The sequence below is a fragment of the Diabrotica undecimpunctata genome, chromosome 3, assembly GCF_040954645.1.
Source record: "Diabrotica undecimpunctata isolate CICGRU chromosome 3, icDiaUnde3, whole genome shotgun sequence".
NCBI classification, from domain to species: Eukaryota; Metazoa; Arthropoda; class Insecta; order Coleoptera; family Chrysomelidae; genus Diabrotica; species Diabrotica undecimpunctata.
In genome coordinates this window covers 38,607,932-38,632,548 of record NC_092805.1, presented here as the reverse complement: position 1 = coordinate 38,632,548, position 24,617 = coordinate 38,607,932, and the positions used below count along the sequence as shown (strand labels likewise).

General features: G+C 31.0%; 1 protein-coding gene across 1 annotated transcript; it reads left to right on the top strand.

Annotated features, from left to right (window-relative positions):
- LOC140436714 (uncharacterized) lies at positions 1 to 24,075 on the top strand. Its single transcript, XM_072525763.1, has 5 exons — positions 1 to 111; positions 2,691 to 2,946; positions 8,841 to 9,178; positions 20,726 to 20,998; positions 23,462 to 24,075. Exons 1-5 carry the CDS (start codon positions 57 to 59, stop codon positions 24,019 to 24,021), a joined length of 1,482 nt encoding a protein of 493 aa, XP_072381864.1. The 5' UTR covers positions 1 to 56; the 3' UTR covers positions 24,022 to 24,075.
- The last annotated feature ends 542 nt before the right edge of the window (positions 24,076 to 24,617 follow it).

Here is a 24,617-nt window from a genome sequence, read left to right as displayed (position 1 = left end):
TGTGGATATATAAGCTAATAGATTATTACAACTTATTATTATTAAAAAAAATTGTTATGTACTTAGTTCTACTTGGATTTTCCTCTATACTTGCGATTGCAGCAAGTGAAAGTAAGTATTTTAATTTTTTCTTATTTGTGCTATTATATTGTTCAGTTGCCCAATCTTCATTATCATTGTCCAATTATTATTGGTACTATGCTAACCGTATGATAACTTAATTTTATTTTCATATTTTCACTAAACTTTTGTATTTATTTTATACAGCTGCTTCTAATTGATATCTTCCATAGTTTTGTTTATTAAATTTTGCCATCTTTATCCTTTGTTGTTTATATGGAGTGAATATTATCAGGAATTTTTTGGTAATACACACGTAGTAAAGTCGTTTTGATATAATAACCGACATACCACACACTATTCTATTTAACTAAATAAATAAATAAATAACAATAAAAAGCGACTTAAGAAAAGCTTTGTACATCCCGTAGTTATTAGCTGCTGTGTTTTGGATAATTTTTCAATTAAAATACGATAAATGTTATTATTTTAACGTTGTAATCCAGTTTAAAAAAAAAAGAACAAATTTGTGCAATAGACCTCGACATATGTCATTTTTTTCCGAGCGCTCTATTTTGAAACCGTGTTGGATTTTTTGGAGAGCGAGGCTGACCCTTCATTCGGGTACCCTCACTCCTTTTACTCTAGACGAAACGCAAAAAACTCTTTGTTTACAACAATCCTGTTGTAAAATTGACAATTGTCAATAATTTTGTTTGCTATATAATACTGATAATAAGGTGTGGAGAAAACTATAAGGGTTGATACACTTTTATTACGTATTTTATAAATTACAATGATTAAAAAACCGATACAAAATAACGGCCGACTTGGTCTGGTGTTAAGAGCGAAGTGAAGTTGCCCGCGTCAAAGCCGGCCTCTACCTCTACGGGCAAAAACACAAAGCGCTCCAGTTAGTGGAGAGTATCATGATACTATAACCACTATAACTAACAAGATAAGTCAACGCGCATGTTCTTGCATCTCTCTCGCACACCTGTGACGTAAGCCCGAGACAACTTTCATGATGCCAAGTTAACTGCTCTATCTGTTGCTATCCTGTGTGCTTAAAAACGTAGTGAATGAGATTTATTATTATATAAATTTTGTGGTAAAAACATTCAATTTACTGTGTTAATATCACCTAATTTATATATCGTACGCAACTTCCTCTCGACTACCTGTAGCTACTTTATAAAGAAGACTAATTATTTGGTTGCCATAATGTATTGTACAGTGGTGGGTTGTTTAAACAATTATATGGGACATAATTAATGGGACAAATTGAATGTAGAAACCGCGAGAATATAATCAAAACATTTTACAGAAGCTGGCTATTGTTTAAAAGAAAAACTATAGTGGAATATTACTACTAATAGTATAATTAATTATGAAATTGTCACTGAAGAGATCTTTTTCTCGCTAAACCTTCCTAGTGTGATACAGAAATTAACCCTGAAGATTTATTTGACAGTCATCAAGATTTTATTAATTCGAATATAAAAGACCTGGAATGGGATGGATTGGAAAATTTAGCCGGTTTCATTGCATTTAAGTTACAAAAAAAAGAAATACTTGGATATATTCCGGACGCTAACGATAAATCGTTCACTTGGGTAAACCACGTTTCTGAGGGTGGTTTACTCAAACCAACACTGGAATTTGTAAATAAATGTAGTGAACTGGAACATATTTTTCGTAGTTATAATGGCAACAAATTAAAAATAACTAAAAATTATTTAAAAAACCTAATAGAAGCTGCAAAATATGTAAATGTTAGCGAAGATGTAAAATTACTTTTTTTATATGTAAAATGTATTTTAAAATACTAATTCTAAATAAAAATATTAAAGATAATTACAATATCCGCAAGAGAAAAATCACGAAGATTGTAAAATAAATGTCTAAATGATATTCATAAAGTCTGAAGTAGTACCTGCTTTTCCTTATGTTTCAAATTCTTTACATTTTACCGGTCTTTTATATTTAATTTATGTTTTGTAGCAATATCTATTTTGTTTGTAATACACACAATCAAATCGAAGATTCATGTATTTCTTTAATTAATTTTACAAATTACTAATTAATTTTCAAACCACGTTTTCACAGAAAGTAACTAGTTATGACTTCTTAGTGCGAGATATGGCATCGAGGTATATTTACCGTTAACAGTTTAAATTTCGAAGTTCTTCATTACAGTAATGGAACAACGTTGCCATATAATGCACCTTTAAAATAAGATCCACACAAGTCCCCTGGCTTTGTCTCGCTATGACGTCATGCGCAAAGTCGATTAAAATTAGAACGGCAAGTGAGCATGGAGCGTTTGTTTGAACAGAGACAAAAAATGAATATATTACCACTGTGACAAATAAGTTAAAAATAACCATAGATGCGAAACGGAACAAGGTGAAAGGAATGAATTGAATGACTTGTACCTTATATTGAATTTATCATTTAATATGGACTGACTTCTTATGATCTCGTGAGAGATCCACTAAGCTACAGTGTTTTATAAGTAGCCTGAATATTTAAGAAATTAATTAAACATTTATTAATACTTCCACAATTTAAAATGATAGTAAAATTTATAATTTAAAATATTTAATGATTGTGATTAATTTTTTTAGAGTTTCTCATTAACAATGAAAAATGCAAAATTCCCGACTTCCCTGCCTTCTCGGATGACGTCAAGAAGTATCACACGAAATTATATTACATCAATTGCAACAATTCACAGCTGTTGACATACACCACTGTAGAAAACAATACGGCTTACCTGCATATTGATAGAAAAGCCCTTAATTCAACATCACAGGCGATTGATTGCTGTTATAAATACGTATCGAGGAAGGGAAGTAATAGTTATCCGGACGTTGGTATAGAGTAAGTGTGAGCTAAATTGCCTTATGTAATCTTCTGAAAAGATTCAGCCCACCCCTAACATTTTTTTAATGACATTCGTAGATAATTTTTAATGTGCTTTTTGTCTCATAAGTAGCCTTTGAACTTCAGCTTTGGTTTAAATTTTTAGTAACTTAAACTTTAAACACAGCTCAGCATTGGATGACCAAATATACAATATAATTAGTCCATTGAAAAGTTACATTGAGATTACATTTTTGATAGAACGCAATTTTATTTATTTTTTTTTAAAGAGGAGAAAAAGGTTTTCGCGCTGTATCTCGTAAACTAGCAACGTAGTGACTTGACAAATGACAGTATTTATTTTAAACTAAACACCGAAATACAAAAGTAACAAAACGCAATTCATCTTATTCTTAAAACATGAATATCTTACAAATACCTCCCTTTAAAAATTCAATCGTTGTGGTGGTTTAATTTTCCTCTTAGGTCTATTACTAACTAACTTAAGATTATCTTTTTCACCGGATACAGTTTTTAACAAAATTTCGTTTTTAATCTCTGAAGTATTTTTATCAGAATTTAAACCATTGTCACTTATTTCTTAAATCACCTCTAGCTCTGTCTCAAGGGTTATTGGTAGTTCCTGTTCTGATTCATTTTGTATAATAACCGGATTTGGCGCAACTACATCTAAAGGTTGAGAGACATTCTCATTTATTATTTAAGCTCTCAAAAATTTGGTGGTGGGTCAAAAATTTGACGCCATTATTAGTTAAAAAATTATAAAAATTTTCAGAAGTGAACTTACTTTTATTGCCCGTTTTAACAAACCAAATCGAGAAAAACATTCTCCAAAGCGATCTATAGTAGTTTCTGTATTAGAAACCTTCAGGCCACTTTGAAAAAGTATCAATAATTATATCATTTTCCCCTTTATAGGTCCCATATAATCAGCATGAATTCTTAAATAAAAATAAGTCGATATTTGAGTTTTGATTCATATAGCTTTGGTGGGCTCTGGTTTTAGATGTCCACAGACTTTACAACCATTTACTCCTTGTTTTATGTCAGAATCTAGATTAGGCCACCAGAAATATGAACGCGCATTTGATTTGATTTTAATTATCCCTTCATGATTACTATGAAGTTCATCAAGCAGTTGTTGTCTGAGGCTAGTGGGAATGACTCTTCGATAACCCCACATAATAATACCCTTTTCTATTGAGAGTTCATTCTTTCCAACTAAGAAACGCTTAAAAACTAAATTTTCAATATTCTTAGGAAACCCATATCTAATATTGATATATTCAAAATTTAAATCTGTTTCAATTTCATCTTCACCTACTGGTAAAGGTAACCTTGATAGAGCATCAGCTTTAGAGTCATCGACGCAGCCATTTTTGGTAAGCTCTTATGCTCTCCAAAGATAGCTTGCAGAGGCTTATGGTCACTTGAAATTTCAAAGTTCTGACCAGTTAAATATTGGTAGAGTTTAGAAACAGACCAATATACAGCTAATGCTTCTTTCATTATCATTGAGTAACCTGGCTCAGCCTTAGTCAATACACGAGAAATATAATAAATTGGCCTCTCTGAACCATAAGCCATTACATGCATTAGAACCGTTCCAATACCATATTCACTAGCATCACAAGCTAAACGAATAGGTTTCTGTGGATCATAGTGAACTAACAATTTGTCTGAAACAAATTCTTTTTTTGCCATTTCAAAAGCCGTTTCACACTCTTTAGTCCACTTCATTTTTGTACCTTTACTAATTAAATTGTATAGAGGATTCAAAACTCCTTGCAAATTTTGAATAAAACGTGAATAATAGGTTATCATCACGGCAGGTGCATTAATAATAGCACATATTTTTCCTTTATCTTTTTCCAATTCTTGGCTTGTAATTTTATGACCCAAGTAAAAAATACTTACTATCTTTAAAAAAGTCACATTTTCCTGAATTTAACCTAAATCCGGCCCTGTCTAATCTACATAAGACTTCCTCCAGATTTTTTAAATGTTCATCAAAATTCTTACCTGTGACCACTACATTATCTAAAAAAATTACAGTACCTGCACAACCTTGTAAAACTTTTTCTACAATAGCTTCAAATATTGAACAAGCAGGTTTTGTACCATAAGGCAAACGATTTACCTTATAAATATCATATGGAATACTCCACGATAACAAACGACTGGTATTATCTAAATCTAACTGGTTATACGCATTTAAAAAATCCAATTTAGTAAATTTTTGACGACCCTGTTAAAGTGTAAAGCAACAAAGATATCATCTATTCTGGGTAAGGGATGATTAAACTCTTTCAAATACTTGTTCACTGTTATTTTATAATTGCCACAAATACGAATATTGCGACTTGCTTTCATAACGGGCACTAGCGGTGTTTCCCAATTCGAGTTTGAAATTTCCTCTATAACCTTTTCAGCTTCTAATTTGTGAAGCTTATGTTTCACATTCTCACGAAAAGCAAACGGAAGTGGGTGAGGTTTGTGGAAAATGAGCTTAACATTTTCGGCAAAGCAAACGGAAGTGGGTGAGGTTTGTGGAAAATGAGCTTAACATTTTCATTAATTTCCTAACTGACTTTTTCATCTTTATAGGAACCCAACTCTTTTTTAAAAACATTTGAAAATTTTGACAACAAATCAAATAACTTATCAGGCAAATCGATATATCATTTGTAATAACTTCAGAATCTTTCAAAGACAAATTAAATTTATTAATGCTATCCCGGCCTAATAAATTTTTGTAGCTTTCTTAATTATGATCAATTCACACATTTTTGAACAATTTTTTATTGATACATTAACTGAAATTTTGCCATCAGGTATAACTATTTCTCCTGAATAAGTTTTTAACCTAACAGAAGTATTCTCGAATAAATGATTTTTCTCCACTTTACCTTTGCAGGCTACCATTATGTGATCTCTTTTACCACACTTTTTGCAAGTAAATTGTTTATATTTATACTTACTAAAGGTATAAATTGTTTTGTTACAATAATTACACTTTACCTCTGCTTTCTCTTCTGATTCTCCACTATTTTCTTTCTTTTCCACTCGGGGTCCACTTTTTTAATTTGTTGAAATCTATTAACTTCCACTTTGTTACCTTGTTCCCTTAATGCCGCTTCCTTATTCAAAGTAATTTCCAAAAAATCTTGCAAACTTTTTGAAGGCCTTTCTTCACAAAGCCTATCTAGTATTGATCACAAACCACAACTACCACAAATTACTAACTACCTACCACAAACTTATCTTCGACTCGATATAACAATTTGTTCCCAAAATCGCATTATGCTGCCCGGTTTTTAATTTTCAGATACCAATCGTTAACTGACTCTTGTCCTTGTCTTAACAGGTCAAAAATTATCCTCCTTCGGTACACTGACAATCTAGGCTTAAAATGAGTGCTTAAAAGTTTCATTAGTGTTCCAAAATCTTTCTCCTTGGGCTTCTCTGGGTTACATAGGTCTCTTTAAACTTTATAAACCTCCCCATTTAGTAATGTGACTAAAACCCTTCTAGATTCCTCAATCAAATTTGCACCAAAATATTGCTCTAACCGTTCGTCAAAAACTTGAAAATTGTCACCCTGTTTAAAAATGGCTAATGAAGATACACCGTCCGTATTTACTATGTTAATAATTGGTTGGTAACCCATGGCACTATCTTCATTTCTAGACATTTTGAACTATTAAAATGTTTTTTCTTTAAAATATCTGTTCAATTATTTTCCTCGTCGCCAAATAATTGCTATGTAATAATAATAAATGGTAGGTGGCTTAAATAAACATATATTTCAAAAGAACGTTTTACAAAATATGTGCATTTTACAAAAATTGCAAATTAATTGAATAATAGAGGTTATGTCCTAAAATACATAGTCACTGGACAAATGACAGTACCTATTTTAAACTAAACACGCAAATACAAAAGTAACAAAACGCAATTCTTCTTATTCTTAAAACATGAATATCTTACACCTACAGACAATTTCAATCATCATCAGTCGGCGCTACAGCCCTTCGTGAGCACTGGACTGCCTCAAAACATTCTTTAATCCTTCCCTGTAAAGTGTGTTTTCTCAGAAAATTTTATCATTTTAATGTTTAGCAAATTAAATTGTCTACAACTTTCTATACTATTCCTATCCTATACAAATTCCTATACTTTTTATTCTTGAGTTCTTGAATACTCATATGAATACGATAAAAATGAACCATTAGGCTTAGTTTTTTTTAATAATATTTTTCTAATTATAAAATTTGTTATTTTTCTAACATTCCTATGGTATTACTTATTAGTTTATTATTGGCCCTTTTTTTTGACCACCTATGAGGTAGAGTCTAGAGGCGCATTTTTTTAAGTGGTATCCTCATTAGGCCTAACTCACTGATAATTTTCAGGCGAGATAAGATTTCATTTTTCATTTTCCAGGCTGTGGTTCAGGATTTAATTTAGTATCGAAGGTGAATGTTTGCGAAAGAACGAAAGTTAAATTTGGTGTCATTGTGGGTAATTCATCTTCGAATTCTTGAAATTTTTCGATTAATTTTAATATTTTCATGATATAACTGCAGGTATTACCAGAACAATTGAGATACATTGCAGGGCATTTGAGGTCTACTCGTCAGCAACCTCACATACTTTCACAGTTTTCCTTGCATCTGCAGAAAGTTAGTTAATTATTTTCAGAAGTACGGAGAGTGCTGGAGTTTTAAAAGTTTTGATTGGTATCCAAATTTTCTATGTTTTTTTAATCTTCAGAATCGCAGTATTTCCTGGTTATAAGCTCTTTTGGTCTGGTGATAAGACGGCACACGTGGCCTATTTCAATTGTTGTAATTGTCTTTTTCTTATGTGTTAGAGTAGAATAATTTGTCAAGTTTGGTCTTTTACACCATGCAATTTTTATATTTTTCAATAATTAACTCAATTAATGAGTGGTGCGTGAATTTTTCACCTGTGAGTAGAACATCCACGAAAGACAAATCTTAATAACAAGTAGTAAGTTTTTTACAACATTTACACTGTTAATAGATTTCGAGGATGCTTTACTAACAGTAGCACTAGATACATTGATATATTTCGATTTAAAATGAGAAAAAAACTGTTTTTGAATTCTTTCCGTACACTTTTTTGAAAATTATCTGTTACACAAACCTTCTCCTAATAATAATAAATACAACAAAAAAGAATTATCTAATTTGGTATAGTTGTTCTGAAGCGATGCCCATGCAAAAATTTCGACGAATAATTTTTATTAACATACATACTTTTTTAAAAATATTAGAAGCTTACTTTTTTCATACATACAATAAAAATTTATATGGAAAATTTTATGGATTTAGTGTACTTAATTAGATTTTAACATTTTTTCGAGTTTAAGCGAAACGAAAAAAGTAAATAGGCGTGAAGTTTGTTAAACATTAAACAAATCCGTTGCTTCTACCATGTTCTTACCTATTAGATCTTCCTAGGACTTCAAATAAATATTTAAAACAAAAATTAGCCAAATCAATTTAGTCGTTCTCGATTTATTATAAAAATATAAAATGGCGTGTGATAAACGTATATTTTATAGCTACATGGATCAAATGAAGTAAAACTGTAGATGTAAAGTCGTATAAAATATTTTGAATTTACAATTTCATCGAGATTAAAAAGATCCCATCTCCAGTTGGACCAACAAATATACTTAAATAAAATTTTATTGCAATCGGTTCAGTGGTTTTTGAAACTTAGCTTAGACAAACACCGTAACATGAGATTTTTATATATAAAGATATAACTTCTTTTTAACCAAGCCTCTGTATTTTGTCCATTTACACCTTGACATACAATCCTTATTTTGATTATATTCAAAGTTTTACTAATTTTAGGTATTCAAAATGTCACCCATTCAACTCAACAGTGGCTCTAGAACAAAGCTTCGTTTCGGTAGAATGCAAATTAGGCGCCAATAAAACGTTTAAGAATGCTCATTCCACAATAGTTATAACTAAAGCTGTGGAAGAAAAACTTAAAAAATTCAAAAAAGAAGCAAAGAAAAGGCCACTAAGTGTTTTGTTCATGCTTATAGACGCTGTTTCTCGATTAAATTTCGAGAGAACAATGCCGTTAACAAAGAAGTTTCTATTGGCCAATAATTTTACAGAGTATATAGCCTACAACAAGATAGAGGATAATAGTTTTCCCAATTTCAATGCGTTAATAACTGGTAAGTAAATATTAAACATTTGGTGTACAATTTGATATCAATGTTTGACAGCAGAATTATCTCTATCTAATAACTTAACAAGTAAATAAAAAAATGTCAATCCCTAAGAAGATATATCCTGTAAATAATTTTGAGCTTCTGAAATAGACCAGCTAGTTGAGACGGAATGAAAAATATTTGCCTTTGTATAACTGTGGTTAATTCAAAACTTTTTTATCATTCACTGACTGGTGCAATCTAGTTTAAATAGAATAGAAGCAAACCTACTACTTTATATTTTCTGCCCCTCTACTCCAGACAGCACTAGATGGTACCTGATATTTTTCTATTTAAACTAAATTACACTAGTTTTACATTCTGTACAGTATTTTTCTTTCCCATTTTTTTAATCTGTTTTATATGGTTTTGTTCATAGTCCATGTCTTGGCAGCGTATAGCATTGTTGGTCTAATTATAGTTTTGTATACTCTCATTTTTGTATTACGAGATATATTTTTGGTCTTAATTATTTTGCTCATGGCTCTGGCACATTTTTTACTCTTGGTCAGTCTCAGGTTGATTTCAGTTTCTTCCTTACATGTCTGATCAATAAGAGTACCTAAGTACATATATTCATCCAACTTCTAGAATTCTACAACTGATCCATCTTCCACCTCAGGAGCCCCTGGTGTTTATTACTTTTTTCTTCGAGATTTCCATGTACTTGGATTTATTAATATTAACTTTTATTCCCATTTTAGAGCTTTCTCGAATCAGTCTGTTTGATATACTTGTCAGTTCTTTTCCATTTCTTGCAATGAGAACCACATCATCAGTATGGTACTCTTTGTAGAAAAGAGTGCCGGACATTTTTAGCCCACTAGCCCTTAGAATTATTTCTAGAACTATATTGAATAGCAAGGTAGACAACGAGTCTCCTTGGCGAACAAATTTTTTTACTTCGAGTTCTTCTGAGCATGTACCATTGCATTTCATAGCACAAATGGTTTTTCTATTTGTCATTTTTACCAATCTTACTATTTTTTCTATCACTTCAGCTCCTTTTAGCATTTCTATTAATTTGTTTCTGTGTATAGGCGGCTTTGTAATCAATCAAAAGTACTTGTGATGATCTTTGTTGATCTTTCTTTACGAAATCCTTCCTGGTATTCTCTCTACATTCTTCTTCACATATATTTCTGATCGTTTTTTAATTAGTATGGCAAGCACTTTGTATATTACCTTTAGCAACGAGATTCCTCTTCTTCAGTTGTCGCTGCGCCATTTAGCAGCCTTTTAAAATTTTCTTTCCATCTTTCACATAATTTGTCTAATTCCACTACCAAGCCTTGCTTGTCTTTTACATTCATCGTTCTTCCCTGGTACCCAGTTTTATTGTATTTTAACTTTTTGTAGAATTTCTTTTTTTTTTTATTTTTCTTTTAATTTTCTTCAATACGCTTTACTTTATTATGCATATGCTATTTTCGGTACCCTTAGGATTTTCTTTACTTTTTTTCGTTGTTTGGTATACCTTTATAGCTCGTCTTGTTTTTTGCGATCGCAAACTTTTTATTCTCAAATCTTTTTTTTTCAAACTCTGTTCTACATTCGTCATCGAACCAGTGGTTTTCTCTAGATCTTTTTGTTCTTTTTATGTTTTTCGACAATGCTTCCTTTATAGTGTTGTATGTTTTGTTGTATATTACTTGCAAGAGCACTATCTTGTTTGGCGTAGGTTCCTTGTATATACTTTTGATAATCCTACAATATCTGAAATTTTCGCAGTTTTTCAAAATTAAATTTAGGTTGCACTTTCTTTTTCCGTTTATGCTTTTTAATTATTGCATCTCTAATATTAATTCTAACCAAAAAATGATTAGCGTCTAGGTCAGCCTTTTTGTACGTTTTCACATTTGTTATAAAATTGGAGAACTTCTCTTGCATTAAGATATGGTCTATTTGATTAGTTTCATTTGATCCCAAAAAAACAGTACAGCTATAAAATGGATGCTTTAATAAAGACGAATATATATATATATATATATATATATATATATATATATATATATATATATATATATATATATATATATATATGTGTTATACACATATATATACACATGTTGTTTACGAGATAACATGTGTTAACTGTGAAGGTGTCTACGTCGGGCAAACCAGTCAACTGCTTCAATCCAGAATTCGTTCTCACAAATATGACAAGAACAACGTCACTGCGCTTACAAAATATGAAAATCAGAAGAAGTATAAATTTTTTGATGACTTCGAAAACATCAAAATTTCAAAATCGAACAAAACAAAAAAGGTACACAAAACCTAAATAAAATACATTTCAATCTGATTTAAATAATAATAAATATAACACCATAAAAAGCCCTTAAAGTGATAACATATCTCCATTTTACCTTTTTCGAAAACATCAAGGATACGCCCTTATAAAAATAATTGTACACTATAGTAGAAACTCTCAATTCAGAAGAGTGATTTCATAGTTTAAACGGCGAATATCCTCAAATTTAAATGTACACAGCGGCCCTCGAAAACTGCCTGTTTTCTCGATTGCAATTTGCGTTTCCTCATAAGAAATTACAGAATATATAAAGTAGTATATTTATTTGTGCTTCTCTATAGAAAAACTGACCAGGAGTTGTCGTACAGTGTAGCCAATTCTTGTTCACAAGTAGTAATTATGGTCATACAAAACCTGTATTCTTCCACGCAGCGATTATTACCGTCATAAAAATACCAAAAAATATTATTTTTTCAATAGTAAAAATTAAGTACAAAATTGTAATTAAATAAATTTTATTTATATGTTTCGTTTCGTTACATATTTAAAATTATAAAATAAAAATCGATATTTTAAAACAATATTTTTCAATCGTTTGGCAATTTTGGAATTAGCGACGGAATTCCGACTCGCAGAAATCCGTAAAACTAGTTTTTGTCGAGCAAGTGCCTAGCAACAATAGTTTATTTACATAGGCGTTTCTAAGGGTAGGGCATGTGTTGCATTTTGTAAATATATTTTATGCGATAAGTTTGTGTTATTGATAAAATGTGTTATTGATGATACGAGTGTTATAGTTTGTCGTTTTATAGTAAATTTTTAGTTATATTCTGTGATTATTTGGTTTGAGTTTTATTGGAGTTGGACGAAAAACCGAGTTGTTCCAAGAGGAGACAGCAAAATTCTGATGTTGATTCTAAAAATGAAAAGCCGCAAAAGAGACGGAAAATGTTAACGTCCGAAGAGAAGGTAATGATACGAAACGTTTATGAAGGAATTGTCGGCAGAAAAATGGCATTAAATGATAGCTAAGCGGTCGACATTTGTAGCAGTTTAACAAAAGTATCCTTTAGCTGTATTTATCGTGTACTTAAAAATACATCGGAAAATAAAAAGCAAGAAAAAGGTAAAACTAGAGGTAGGAAAAGTATTGTTTTCGATGACGAGACAAGGAATATTATACGTCGAAAAATTCATTCATTTTATTTTCGGAGTGAAATTCCAACACTGAAAAAAAATTCTCAAGAGCTCAAAAAGATGACTCGTTATCCAAGATATCTCATAGGGTCTTAATCAGAACCATGCGCGAAATGAACTTTCGATATGTAAAACGCAACAGAAAAAGTATGCTATTAGAAAAAAATGAAATTATTCTATGGAGAAGAAAATATTTAGAAGAAATACGAAAAATTCGCAGCACTGGATGCAAAATATATTATTTGGATGAAACCTGGATTAACGAAGGTCATACAGTTGGAAAAGTTTGGCAAGATTTAAATGTCAAAAGTAAACGCGAAGCTTTTATAGAAGGCTGGTCTACAGGATTAAAAGCTCCATCAGGAAAGAGACGGCGTTTAATCATCACCCATATAGGAAGTGATACAGGGTTCTTTGATGATGGTTTGCTTCAATTTGAGTCGAAAAAAACAGGTGATTATCATAAAGAAATGACTTCCGAAGTATTTGAGCGCTGGTTTAAGAGAATCTTACCAAAATTGGAATCTGGGTCTGTGGTTGTTATGGACAATGCGCCATATCATAGCCGCAGACTAGAACAATTACCGACGACGGCATGGCGGAAAAGGAGAATTCAAGAATGGCTTAAAGAAAAGGGGATTGCATACGAAGAATCAATGCTTAAAATTCAACTACTTGACATTGCACGGTTAAGGAAAAGTGAATATCTTAAATATGTTGTGGATGAAACTGCAAAAGATTATGGTGTTAAAGTTCTACGTCTACCACCTTATCATTGCGAACTTAATCCCGTTGAACTTATCTGGGCGCAAGTGAAAGGAAAAGTAGCACGCAATAACAGAACGCTCAAATTAAACGAAGTTAAGGAACTTTTGATTCAAGCAATTCTCCATGTAACTCACGAGAAATGGGCTAAATGTATAGGCCACATAATTAAAGAAGAATATCGTATGTGGGAACTTGACACTCATGTCAAAGTTTTACTAGAGCCAATTATAATTACATTCCCCTGTCGTCGTTCGTGCAGTAAAGAGCTACTTACTGTCAACGAAGAAAAGAGGTGCGTGTTTGTGCCAAATAGAACAGAATCAAACCTATCCTTGTAAATTGAACAGGTATTTTGAGCATTGTACTTTGCTGTAATATTATTTTAAATTTTAGTTTGATCAAAATAATTTTTTATTCATTTTTTGTGACCAAAAATTTGACATTTCTGACTGATTCTTTATGAATAAGGTGGAGGGGGGGTTACCCCCCCTGATCCCAATGTAAATAAAAAATTAAATTCAACTGTCACTGTCAATATGTATTCTGAAAAAGATGTTGGTCCGTTTTTTGTATTTATAGAGTCAACAAATATAAATAATATTAGAGTTGGTTCTTTTAATAATATAAAAATTGCAAGAGATATTTTTAATTTAAAATTAAATAATATTAATAAAATTAGAAGCAAAGGTTCAAACAGAATTTCTGTAGAGTTTAATAATTATCAATCTGCAAATACATTCCTAAATAACAAAAATTTATTAGATCAAGGTTATAAAATTTATATACCTTTTAATTATATATCTTGTAAAGGTATTGTACGTCAAATAGATGTTGAAATAAATGAAAATGAACTTATTGAATGTTGTTCTACTAACAGCGATATAAAAATTTTGAATGCTAAAAGGCTAAACAGGAGAGTAGTCAAAGGGGATACAACTACATACGAACCTACAGGTACAGTTTTGTTCACATTCAGTGGTGTTTTAATGCCTAAAACAATAAATTTTTACGATCTACCAAAATTGGTTAATGTGTACATTCCCCCAGTAACACAATGTTACAATTGTTTAAGATTTGGACACACCAAAACAAATTGTAAAGCAAAAGAAAAATGTATGAATTGTGGTGAACTTAAACATACCGATGATTGTACTATGAAATGTTTCTTTTGCAAAGGTCCACATGTTTCAACAGCGCGTACGTGTCCGGAATATTTACGTCAAAAAAATATTAAAGAACTCATGTCTTACGAAAATTTAACTTTTTTTGAAGCTAGTGAATACATTCCCAAAAATTACATAGAAAAAGACAAATTTATTTTCAATTCAAAAGATTTTCCGTCCCTTCCGAGTAATAGTACTAAAGTAAAACCCCTTAATAATAAAACGATTCAGCACAATACCGTTTCACCATCAGAAAGAAGAACACACAATTTCAAATCTTCGAAAAGGACATTTCAGCAAGTAGTATCAAATACAAATAATAAAAGAAGAGTAATCCAACAAACTTATGACAGAAATGCACATGATGAATGTCTTTATGTTCCAAATGGTAGACCAGAGAATTACTCCTCTTTAACTGCCTTATCTCAATCTAAATCTCCAATACCCTCCCAATCGGAACCAAAATCTTCTAATTCATATAACGTAAATCCAAATTCAGCCTGGAATGCCAGTGCATCGCATAGTAATTATAATTTCGATACAATACCTTTACAAGATTTCCTAAAATCATGTATGAACTTTATTAATATTTCACCAGATAATTTAAATATGGTTAAAAAACTTGTTCTTTCCCATTCTAACCTTAAGTCCTATATGGACTTAGACAATTATTCAGATAGTGATTAATAGGTTAAAACTTAGAATGATCCTAAAAACAAAAATAAAAATCATTCAATGGAACATCAGAAGTATCAATTCAAATAGGGATACTCTGACTGATTTAGTCTCTAAAGAGGACCCAGATATAGTAGTTATTAATGAAACTTGGCTTAAAGAAGATTTCAATTTTACTCTAAAATTTTATCACATTATTAGACAAGATAGGGATGATGGCTATGGTGGGGTAGCTACCTGTATTAAAAATTCTATTTCATTTCAGACTATTAAAAAATATAATTCGGACAAAGTCCAATATATTATAACAAAAATTGATGACATATTCCTAATAAATATCTATTCAAGTTCAAATAATGAAATATCAGTGCCTTTTTTAAATTCCATGTTAGAAAACCTAGATATAAAAAAATTAATCATTATGGGCGATATGAATTCTCATCATCCAATTTGGGATAAATGTTTAATTAATAAAGGTGGTAAAAAAATAGTTGACTTTATATTTGATAACGAGTTGACCATCCTAAATGATGGTTCAGCAACCTTGTTTCAGCTTCCCAACAATAATGTCAGTGCTGTTGATTTAACAATCGTGAGTAGTAATCTGGCTTTATGTACCAAATGGGGAATTATTAAAGACTGCGGCAATAGTAACCATTTTCCCACATACATAAAAATCAACGACATTGAACTATCAGATACAACTTTTGTTAAAAATTATAAAATAAGAAATTCTTCAAGAGCTGATTGGGATCTTTTTTATGATGAAATATTAAACAACCTAGTAAATTTCTCAATAAATAAAATAAATTACAAACAATTCATGTCAGTTATCAATAAAGCAGCAGATGTTTCGATTCCTTATAAAAATTGTAGGATACAGGGTAAACCATTCAATCCTTGGTGGGATGATGAATGTACATTATGGGTAAAGAAACGTAAGGAAGCTTTGCACATATTTGACTCGTCACCATCACTAGAAAATTATTTGTATGTTAAACATTTAATTGCACAAACCAAGCGTAACCTTAGATTAAAAAAGAAAAATAAATTTAAACAATTTTGTGAAACATTAAATAGAGGATCCAATATAACATACGTATGGAATAAAGTAAAAAAATTTTCAAACCATAATAATTGCAAAAATTTTTATAATCCTTCAGATAACATTAAAAGAGAAATATTATATAATATGTCATCAATTTCTATTGATCCTGAATTCCGTTTACTTCACGCTAACCAAGAATTTGAACTTATTTCAATTTCAGAAATTGACACTGCATTGTTCAATAAAAGAAATTCTGCCCCGGGAATTGATGATATTTCTTACTCAATGATAAAACATCTCCCTCTAAAAGCCAAAAAAATCCTCCTAAATATATACAATGAATGTCTTAAAGGAGAACCCTTACCTAGCGATTGGAAAAAATTTAATATTCTTAACATCTTAAAACCCTTAAAGGACCCACTTCTTCCAACTAGTTTTAGACCAATTGTTTTATCCTCTTGCATACTAAAAACTTTAGAAATCATTTTAAAAAATAGATTAGATTGGTTTTTAGAACATAATCTCGTTTTTAAAAATACTCAAGCAGGTTTCAGAAGAGGTAGAGGAACTGCCAACAACTTAGCGCTCCTTCATACCTTCATTTTAGAAGCCTTTGAATCTTCCCATTCAGTCCTTGCCGTCTTCATTGATATTAAATCAGCATATGATAATGTGAATATATATAAACTTTACAATAAATTACAAAATTTAAATGTCCCTTGTCCTATAATTAATATTATTTTTAAAATTTTGCAAAACAGGCTTTTATATACTAGATCCAATAACGGTGACTTTTTGGGCCCGACTGTAGTAACTAAAGGTTTACCCCAGGGTTCACCTTTAAGCACAATTTTATTTAATATATACATATTGGATCTATTTTCCATTCTTCCTGAAGATATAAATATTAATGGGTATGCTGACGATTTGGTTTTATATGTTAAAGGATCAGTTATCCAACAAATGGTTAATAAAGTCAATATGGCATTGTACAATGTACAAGAATGGTTGTTAGAACATGATCTATCTCTTTCTATAGACAAATGTGAAGCTGTATGGTTTTCGAAGGGAAAACGCAAAAATTTTACCCCAGAAATCAAACTTAGTAACACAATTATACCATTAAAAGATCAAGTTAAATTTTTAGGCATAATTTTTCAAAATCATCTCAAGTGGGACAAACATGTTGATAATATATTAGTTAAAACAAAGAAAAATATTAATATTTTACGTGCAATTTGCAGAGTGTGGTGGGGGGCAGACCCTGGGACTCTTTTAATAGTCTTTAATGCTTTAATAAGATCTCACTTAGACTATGGTTCATTCTTATTCAGACCTATATCTCAGAAATGTATTAATAAACTTAACACAATATTTTTTGAAGGGCTAAGAATTTCTTTAGGTTGTATGAAATCTACCCCTCACTTGGCCTTGCTAGCAGAATCGGCGCAATTTGATTTAAAACATAGAAGTTTAATATTAGCTACTAAATTTTTAAGTAAGATCGTTAATATCAAAAACCATCCTTTGATTTTGTCTCTTGTTAACTTACGGAATAAACTTATAATCAAACCTAATTTTTATAATGAAGATAACTGTCCTTACTTAGTTTTAACACTAGAATACTTTTTTCCATATTTTAACAAAATATATAAAGGTAATAATTTTCCATGTTATGAGATGGATTTTGATACATTAGTCAGTCCAGTAAAAACACTAAATTGTGAAATAACAAAGAATGAATATATGATTAGAGAAAAATTTGCAATATTTACTGAAAAATATATCAATGATTTCACGTTCATTTATACGGATGCCTCAAAAAATTGTAACAAAGTAGGTTTTGGCATTTATATTCCTAGTATCAATTACAAATTTTCATCCAGACTACCTGATGAACTGTGCATATGCAAAGCAGAAAACATGGCTATATACCAAGCAGTTAATTTATCCATTAATAGACAGATCAATAAAGCTATTATATTTTCTGATTCTCTTAGTGCAATTTCTAAAATTATTAATAGCAATATTTCTGCTTCGGTAGATTATTGGTGCCTTAAAACAAAAAATCTTATTACATCTGCAAATAGAAACGGATTTGAAATACTTATCTCATGGATACCGGGTCATTGCGATATACCGGGCAACCTACAAGCTGACACACTGGCCAAAATAGGGAGAGATCTTAATGTTCCTTTAAATATGAAATTAGATTCTCAAGACGTGTTACCCATAATTAAGAATAAAATTAAAAACAAATTTAAAAACACTTGGAAAACTTTAATTAGCAAAAAATCGTATCAGTATTACAGAGTACAAAATATTTTTCCTAATAAGACATGGTTTCAAAACTTTTCATATAAAGATAGGAGACACATTACAACTATTATAAGAATGCGGACCGGTCATTGTTTAACAAGTCAACATCTTTTCAAACTGAATTTGGTGGACAACCCTTACTGTGAGTGTGGCCTAATAGAGAACCTAAATCATATATTTTTTGAATGCCCGATAAGGATCATTCCGAGTTTTGACCTATACACAAAATTCATTAATATGAATTATAATTCACCAATTACTATATATTCTATATTAAATAAACTTACTGAAGAATCAGTCAGCATTTTGATAAAATTCCTTTCAATTAATAAATTAAATTTGTAATCGACAATGCTCAATACTTTTTGTAGTGTTTACTAACATAACCTATTAATTAACTATTAATGAATTTTTTTTCCTACAAAATTATTTGGCACAGGCACAAGTAAGTGGCCTCGAGTTGGTTTAGAGCCAGACTTTATCGGGGTCACCAGCAAATTGAGCTGGCGTATCACCATGACGTGAAAGCCATAGAAACAAAAGAAGAAGAAGAATTATAATTACACCAGGCGAAGATAATGACAGCGATAGCAGCACTGCATCTTCAGATTTAGACAGCGAATAATATTTTCTAATAGTTTAGTAGGCATCAGCATAAAAAAACCAAAAACAAAAAAAAAAAACGAGAAGAACATAGTAAGTGTGTATAGTGTTTGTGTTTAAATAGAATAGTACAATGTTTTGTTACATCCAAAATTATTTTTATTTTGTTTTTATAGAATTTTATTTTATTTTATAGGATTTTATTTTGTTTTGTTTTATACTGTTTAAGTGTTTTGTTTATTTTATTTAATGGGACAATATGGCTCTTAGCGAACACCCATTTAAAAAAAAGTGACGCGCCACAAGACATACCTCTCGGGTGGTGTGGAAAATGTCTTAAAATTTGTTTTAAAAAAATTTCATTGTGTAACTCTTTAAGGACGGATCACGTCAAAAGACGTTTTAGCGTAACTTCCGCGACAGCCTGGTGGCATCAGTAAGCTTTTTGCAAAATTACTTGTTTTTTATAGCTTTTTGTTTGTGGCATTCTGTATTTTTAGGAGACTGTATGGAATAAGCCACAAAATATTTATTTATAGGTTTAATTTACTGATTTTTCAATCCCTATATAAAGACATCGTTTTCAAATATACAAGTGATAGTAATATTTATTTTTCTATGGCTTTTTGCTTGCCGTTCTGTATATTTAGAAATAATGTTGGGAATAAGTAACAATATATTTAATTGAAATGTTTAATTTACTGACGTTTCGATCTCTATATAAAGAGATCGTTTTCAAATATACAAATGATAGCAATATTTATTTTTCTGTGGATTTTTGCTTGTGGCATTCCGTATTTTTAGGGAGAATGTTGAAAATAAGCCACAATACATCTATTTATATGTTTATTTTACTGACGTTTCGATCTCTAGTACAGAGACCGTTTTTAAAGTTAAGAAAAAAAAAAGAAAATAATATAAGAATATATAAATATATAATAATAAACAAATAAAATAAATATAACTATAATTTATATCTTTGAAAACGGTCTTTGGATATAGAGATGGAAACTTCAGTAAAAACCTGCAGATAAATATATTGTGGCCTATTTTGAACAATAATATGTAAACAATATAATATAATTAACGTTAAAATAAAAGTGAGTGTACGCCACTGGATTTTCATACGACTTTCCCTACTTCTACGACTTCAAACGATGACTCACTCTCCCAAATAGTGAAGTTAGAGTTTAATGATAGTAAACCATGAGATATTAGATATTAACTTTTATTTGTCATCATTCTATAATATAATATATAACCTCATTAATGTCATTGTCCCCTTTTACGTTTTGGTAAGTTATATATATATATATATATATATATATATATATATATATATTACAATAACTGTTTGTTCTTAATCTTGTACATTTCTTTTAAAAAACTTAATAAAAACGGCAAGTCCATTTAAGTACTCGTATCCTAAAATCTTACATTCTTCTACTTCTTAATAATAGAAATTAATATTTTAATATTTGCAGGTCTTAACTTAAAACAATCGAAAGACATTTGCAAACCCACTCACGTTGGAGGTCTAGACAAATGTCCGATGATCTGGTACGATTTCCGAAACTTCGGTTATGCTACTGCGTATGCCGAAGACTGGCCCGAAATCTCCACATATAATTTTAATAAGAGAGGATTTAAAAACCCACCTACCGATTACTACTTTAAGCCATATATGGAAGCCGCCACTAAATTAGGTGTTAAGAACTATGATGGTATGCCGTATTGTGCTGGACCAGAAACTCAAGGTAAATCAAAATACGTATAAGTTTTATCAAATTATTAATTTCATTCTACCCAATTCATTTAATTATTTGATATAACAAGCTGCTGTAATTAATTCCAGAGAACTATAGGCAGCGCACAGAGTTGTATATTTTATGAAATGCTGGCCAAAAATGGAAATTTCAAAAACTAGCATTTCGGAACCACTAGGTGTATGTGATGTTCTTTGGAATGAGCCCCACCTCAAATAGCCTTACCGAATAAATTTTACAGCACCCACTTCACACGTTCCAAAAAGACCACCCAACTGTCGTGACCGACAACTTTGGGCCCGACGGTTGGTGTGTATGTAGGTTTGTTGACTTAAAAAAATAGTTGTACCTACTGTATATATATATATATATATATATATATATATATATATACATATATATACTGATTTGACAGTTGAAATGTGTAGTATGAGATTGCTTAGATGAGAGAATTATCTAAAGCTTTATCACTATTTTATGCTTTTATGCTATCTTAGCATCATCGACTCAACTAGTGCATAAAAAGATAATTTGATTGACAACGAAAAAACATCATTAAGTTTTTTAATATAAACGACAGATATCACGGATTAAAACTCTTACTTGCAAAACACATAATGGCTAAATTTTGGAACCAAAGTCGCCTAGTATATTTATTTTTAAGTTCGGTAAAACATAAAAAAATAAATGTGTTTTTCTTCAAACGTCAAATAATGATGACATTACTTATCTAACTTGATCCTGTCAAAGTTTGATGTCTCCGCCGGCAGCAGTTTTTTTCCCATTTCTTTAGGGCGGAGGGAAAAATGTTGTCATGGCAACAATATGAAACATGTCACAAAGCAACAGTACAAATGTCATTAACAACAATTAAACATCATTTTTATTTATAGTAATATTAAAAGTACAATTAGTTAATGAGGCATTTTCAAAATTGAAACCGTGCAAAAATGTTCCCGACTCTTGATACGCATTGGTAATTGTTGATGATACTGATGGTCAAGAACAACTTTCAGCAATCATTCCCGATGTTGGCGAATCATGAGGGTTTAAAATTTTTTGAGCATTATCGTTCTTATTTCTTATTGAATCCTCTATATATCCTTCGGCAACCGTGCTTGAATTCCAGCCCCCATGTCGTTTGAGGCATTCTAGATTTCCGCCTCCATCAATTAAAAGTGTTGCTGAAGTTCGTCGTAAAGAGTGACCCGTGTATGCGCTTGCATCGTTTAAATGTAAATAACTAGCTACTTTTTGGGCTACTGCGCTGATCGAATGTATTTCCATGACGCTTCGGTAACACTTTCCATTTTGGTACTTGATAAAAAATCGGTTTTCTGTGAAATTTTCAGGCCGCAGTGATGCACACTTTTTATACAGTTTAATGTAGTTTTGACCAATTATCGTAAAAAATCTAATTTGTCGTGTTTTACTGTCTGGGATGTTGATAATCATTACATTTTCTTTATCCTCAATGTCCACAGTCTTCATTTTTACCATTTTACCATTTCGTCGCATCGACAGGCGCCGGTAACCCCAATTAACAAAACAATCTGAAATATTTTTATAATTTAGTAGAGTATACTACATGCTTTGCAATATAATTTTTTTTACCTTTAATCCTAAATACAACTTATCTGGCGCTTCAAACAAAAATTTATCAAATTCGTCTTTAGTGAAAACTTTAGACTTCTTTGCAGTATATTCTTCGCTTGTTTTTTTTTTCAGAAAGGCACGTAACTTAAATTTGCTTATATCCACATTTTTTCTAATAACTAACTTGGATTTTATCATAGAGTATCGTGACCACATTGTAGAAGATTTCCATTTATGTTTATTTTCCATTATATTAATATGCCAGTAAAACGTCTTCGGTAACTTGCCGTACTCCTCTTGTATCGCACCACTCTTGGAAGTGGTTGTACGCTAACCGATACTTTATTGCGGACTTGGAGGGCCCCAAACGTGCTACTGCATAATTAGCCGCGGACTCAATTTCATTTAGGTTTTCCATTTTCGCACTAAATTTGCGCTTGCGGTTGCAACAACAATAAGCTGTCTTTAATAATTGCAAACAACTGTCAAAAAACTGTAACCAGGGAGACGCGAATCCCACCGACGACTTAATTATTTTAATTTCTAACATCTAGACGACTTTGATAGTTGTCACAGTTAATTTCGAGTAAAAATAGCGTATGAATTGTACTATTTATGGTTGAAAATTGCTACATATGAAGAAAAAATAGTATACTTTATTCGGCAAAGAAGCGGCTTTTCTTGACTTGCCCTCTATTACGCGCCTCACTTCGTTCGGCGCGTAATATCGGGCGCGTCAAGAAAAGTCATGCTTCTCCGCCTCATAAAGTAATATACTATTTCTAACAATGGGAAACTTAATACGGAAATCACAGTTATCCCAGTACACCATATATTAATGTACTTTATATTTTATAGGGGAAAGAATCATGAATATTGCCAAAGACTTTAGCAAAACCTTCAAAGATCAGCCCAGTTTTGGCGCCTTCTGGATGAATACCTTTAGCCACGACAGGCTCAGCTCTCCAAGCCGGATGGACGAAAAATTTAAAGCGTTTGTGGAGGATATAAAACGTGAGGGAATTTTAGATCGCAGCATGGTTGTAGTATTTGCTGATCATGGTTTTCGATATGAATATAAACAGACTAATCAAGGATGGTACGAAGACAAACTTCCCATGAATTTTATATCGCTGCCAAAATGGTTTCAAGAAAAATATCCCAAAAAGTATCAGAACTTTAAGGATAATTCAAAGAAATTCACTAGTACATACGATTTTTATCTTACCCTACAAGACATCTTAGCATTGTCTGTAGAAAATTATACAATGACTGGAAGTAAAGCATGTTCAACTTGTGCTTCGTTTTTCGCAGAACATCCAGAAAACAGGGGCTGTGCTGATGCAGGAATTCCTGACTATTGGTGCACATGTCATCCTAAAAAAAAGTCTGCATTTCTGCAAAATATACTCTCATAAAGAAATATATTGCATAAGTGGATTATAACATTGGTAAAATATATATAAGATTATACGTAGAAGTTTTTAAACTAATTATTTCACCTATCCTAACCTATTTTCCCGAAAGTGAATGTTTTGAGAACTCGAATGAGCGGGTGACTTGAAACAAGCTTCAGCATAAGCTGAAACTTATTTTAATCGATAGAATATGATGCCAATATGCTACGTTTAAAAGTTTACCAAAAATTTTCCATGGCAACCTATTTATTTATAACAATTTTTAACCAAATTATAAAAAATTGCTTTTCTCACTTCTAAATCACTTTTTATGATAATTTGGGTTAGTTTAAGATGAGAGTCATTGTCGTGATTTTTTCGTAAAATATTTACTTTAAGCGTAAAATGCAAATCAAGATTTAAAAATGTCGAAAAAGAAGGCAATTTTAGCGTTGTCGAGGCCATTTTTCAATAGGTTACACATCGAGTTTAAATAAACGTAAGACAAAAGAGAAAACATAAGATAAAAGCTTAAGTAAAAGTTTCACAGCACGCAATTACAAAGCAAGAACAAAATTTCCAGGCATTTTTAGGAAAAAGAAAGCATTTTGCTATAA

Bases quoted from the DNA above. Each gene is read 5' to 3' on its own strand.
- LOC140436714 (XM_072525763.1), top strand. From the start codon at position 57: ATGTACTTAGTTCTACTTGGATTTTCCTCTATACTTGCGATTGCAGCA. The intron at 2,947-8,840 runs GTAAGTGTGAGC...TACTAATTTTAG, and splicing joins TATCCGGACGTTGGTATAGA to GTATTCAAAATGTCACCCAT. The intron at 20,999-23,461 runs GTAAATCAAAAT...TATATTTTATAG, and splicing joins TGCTGGACCAGAAACTCAAG to GGGAAAGAATCATGAATATT.